Source organism: Diaphorina citri, unplaced genomic scaffold, assembly GCF_000475195.1.
Source record: "Diaphorina citri unplaced genomic scaffold, Diaci psyllid genome assembly version 1.1 scaffold6977, whole genome shotgun sequence".
Lineage (NCBI taxonomy): Eukaryota > Metazoa > Arthropoda > Insecta > Hemiptera > Psyllidae > Diaphorina > Diaphorina citri.
In genome coordinates this window covers 1-3,582 of record NW_007384353.1, presented here as the reverse complement: position 1 = coordinate 3,582, position 3,582 = coordinate 1, and the positions used below count along the sequence as shown (strand labels likewise).

The window sequence follows — 3,582 nt, the reverse complement described above, 5'->3', positions numbered from 1 at the left end:
TGGTGTTGAGACCGCGCCTGACAGCAGCACGATACCCGAAGCCCTTGTTACCTCGCCCGGCGATACGCTCTGAAAGCAGATAAACAACATTTATGAAGCTTTAATTAGCTGAATCCCCTTTAAGGGAGAGCTTTTTAAGAGATTTAATAAAGGGAACTGCAACTGCTAAGGCCTTATCGTCCCGAAAGCGAAGAGAGAAGGAAGACAGGACTTTGGTGTTGAGACCGCGCCTGACAGCAGCACGGTACCCGAAGCCCTTGTTACCTCGCCCGGCGATACGCTCTGAAAGCAGATAAACAGCATTTATGAAGCTCTAATTAGCTGGATCCCCTTTAAGGGAGAGCTTTTTTTTAAGAGATTTGATAAAGGGAACTGCAACTGCTAAGGTCTTATCGTCCCGAAAGCGAAGAGAGAAGGAAGACAGGATGGTCTTTTTTTTTTTTTTTTTTTTTTTTTTTTCTGGCCCGTTTTTTTTTTCTGAGACGCAATACATTTTAAATGAGAACGTTCACACTACAGTCGATTTCCAGATCCGGTAAAAAAAACGTCCCGGTAGATTTCAAGATCAGATTTAACACTGTGTTAGTTCCTGTTCCTCAATAACTATGGAGCAGTTTTCCCGATTTACCATTGAATTTTGTACATCTTTCTGTTGCTGGGCTTTTATCGTCACTGTATAAAACAATCACCCTAAGCCTAATTAAAAGGCTCACGAAAAAACGCCGTTTCGAAACGGGAAAAGGCAAAGAAGAAGACTTAGGATCGTTGGTTATCTATTTAGAATGTTAGATGATATTTCTCTGTACAGGCGTGTTGCCACCAATATTCGGCTTATACTTGGGATCATTCAGGAGTGGACTCGAATCGAGAGCAATGATATCTTTCTCTGGATAATTGCCCGGGTAGTCCTTGTACGCTTCGTCCCTGACCTTGCCTGTAGCCAGGGTGTGAATGAACAGGTGGTGTCCGTCCCTGTAGTACTTGTGAGTGTAGGGTTTGGTGTTGAGACCGCGCCTGACAGCAGCACGGTACCCGAAGCCCTTGTTACCTCGCCCGGCGATACGCTCTGAAAGCACATAAACAACATTTATGAAGCTTTAATTAGCTGAATCCCCTTTAAGGGAGAGCTTTTTTTTAAAGAGATTTGATAGAGGGAACTGCAACTCGAATTGCTAAGCGTTTATCTGTCCCGAAAGCGAGAGAGGAGAAGACAGGATAGGAGAAATCCAGCCCTTCTGCGACCAACCTCTATCCGCTCGAATAAAATTCGCTCGGGCGGTAATCGAACTGGCTAGCCCTTGACAAGTCAGGACGCGCCTTACCTAAGCCCCTAACTAGGTGGCAGGATTCCGGACTTATAAACTTGTTTCTAACCAGGTGAAGGTTCGATTTCTCTCGGAACGGGCTTAGGCCTTTCTCCACAATCTTGTCTTTTCGTTCTCGCTTCATTTGGGACTTACATTCCACTAATTTATTCCACTATTCTGCCAATGTTTACTACCATTCCGCCAATATTTCACTACTCTTCCGCCGCCAATACTCACGTTTCCACTGTCGTGTGGTGATGGGTTTATTCTTGGCGGCCAACAGGAGCAATCTGTCCGGTACAAACTGGTGTGCCTCATTCAGTATATCTATCAGATCCTGAGCCTTGTTCCCGTTCAGTGGAGTGAATAGAGTGTAGGAGATGCCGGTCTTGGTGGATCGCGCCGTGCGACCTATGCGATGGACGTAGTTCTCCGTGTTGTCCGGGAAATCGTAGTTGACCACGTACTTGATGTCCTCCACATCTGAGAAGAGAGAATATGAGAAACAAAATTTATTTGATAGAACTTAGAAATTGAGAAAAACGAAATGAAATTGTACAAAAGAACAAGAGAAAATTGAACTGATTGAAAAACGGAAAATAGTAAAAAAATAAAGAATGACATAAAATTGAATAAGAGAAAGTTGGACTGAATAGAATACGGAAAATGGTAAAGAAAAAAACATCAGACAGAAGAAGAAGAGTTAGCTAGATGGGAAGGGCGTCTGTCTTGTTAGCGCTAAATTGTGATTACGATTCCCGTACATAGCGAAGTTTATCCTGAACAGGTAAGGTTCGTTCATGGAACGGCACGCTTTCTCCTATCCTGTACTCCTATTTTCGAAAAGGAAAAAAACTTACTTACCTAGACCTCTGGATGCTACATCAGATGCAATGAGTACATTGATGTAACCTGATCTGAAGTCTGAAAACAAAAAGAGGAAACAAAAGAGTCAATTGAAGAAAATCGTTGGCCCTTAACTACCTCTCACATAAATAGGGAAAGTAAAAAAGAAAGGAACAAATAGCTACTCACCCCGTAATGTTTGGTCTCTATTCCATTGTGATTTATCTCCATGAATACCCATCGCTCGATACCTGCAACCAAGATAAACCAGAAATGTAAAACATATCCAAGAAAAACACAAGTGTTAAACTGGTAACGGACCTACCATACAGAAAGTCCCGAGTTCAGGTTCCACCAGCGACAGAAAATTGGCACTTTTAGAAAATATTGTCAACATTTCAAAGGGTAACTGACATCCGCCAGCGGCGATAGCACGTTGATTGCACCAATTGCCAAAGGATCACTGAAGTTAGGCAACATTGAGCGTGTTTAGTATTCGGATGGGTCATCTGGGCAATCGCGTGCTGCTGGCTTTGCCCGGTCCCACTCTGGCTGGGTGAGGTTAATGTGAGAAGGCGGGTACCTTGTCACCAAATGGAGAGTATAACCCGCGTCACTAAATTCCTTAGCCGTTATACAATGACGTTAAATCATTAAAAATAATAGTGATTCTCACTTACCCATATTTATTAACCATAATGACAAGGTCATCCACAGTTCTCTTAGTACTGGCGAATATGATTGTTCTTCTGGGACCATCCACGAATATTTCCTTCAGTAGATTCTGCAGTCTGAAATACATACGATCAAATATTTATGTACAACAAAAAATAGTGATATCCCTCCAAAAAAAACACTTCGTGATGAAATTTTAAGCCAAAAGTTGGCCTCCATAAAAAATGCTGATATGAAACTAAAAAAAAACCTTCTTTTACTAATCTACTCACTTGGCTGGTTTTTCATACTCATGGCAAAGCTCTACAAACTGTTTGACAGCAGCGAGGTTGGCAGATCCAACATTGTTGGCTTCTACAAGAGTTGGCTTCTACAAAACTTACTTGGCTGGTTTCTCATACTCATGGCAAATCTCTACAAACTGTTTGATATTGGGATTAGCAGCGAGGTTGGCAGATCCCACATTGAGTTGAATGGGACAAAAAGTAGTGATATCTCCCTCAAAAAACATTTCGTGTTGAAAAATTAACGCCAAAAATACAAACTTACTTGGCTGGTTTCTCATATTCATGGCAGATTTCTACAAACTGTTTAATATTGGGATTAGCAACTAGGTTGGCAGATCCCACATTGAGTTGAATGGGACAAAAAATAGTAATATCCTCCCAAAACATCGTTTCGTGTTGAAAAATTAACGCCAAAAATACAAACTTACTTGGCTGGTTTCTCATATTCATGGCAGATCTCTACAAAC

At 41.8% G+C, this 3,582-nt stretch overlaps 1 protein-coding gene across 1 annotated transcript; it reads right to left on the bottom strand.

Annotated features, from left to right (window-relative positions):
• Window positions 1–431: 431 nt before the first annotated feature.
• On the bottom strand, window positions 432–3,363 carry LOC103522123 (probable ATP-dependent RNA helicase DDX5). The gene is made up of 6 exons (XM_026832462.1): window positions 3,212–3,363; window positions 2,834–2,944; window positions 2,343–2,404; window positions 2,172–2,231; window positions 1,545–1,790; window positions 432–1,066 (listed from the first exon to the last, which is right to left on the bottom strand). The coding sequence occupies exons 1-6, from the start codon at window positions 3,337–3,339 to the stop codon at window positions 786–788; spliced, it is 888 nt and encodes a 295-aa protein (XP_026688263.1). The 5' UTR covers window positions 3,340–3,363; the 3' UTR covers window positions 432–785.
• Between the last annotated feature and the right edge of the window lie 219 nt (window positions 3,364–3,582).

What these genes read in the sequence shown, in the direction of transcription:
- LOC103522123 (XM_026832462.1), bottom strand. Translation starts at nt 3,339, where the DNA reads ATGTTTTTTGAGGGAGATATCACTACTTTTTGTCCCATTCAACTCAAT. An exon ending in ATTATGGTTAATAAATATGG is followed by an intron (nt 2,405 to 2,833) that starts GTAAGTGAGAAT and finishes TCTTGGTTGCAG; the next exon opens with GTATCGAGCGATGGGTATTC. An exon ending in TAGAGACCAAACATTACGGG is followed by an intron (nt 2,232 to 2,342) that starts GTGAGTAGCTAT and finishes TTTTGTTTTCAG; the next exon opens with ACTTCAGATCAGGTTACATC.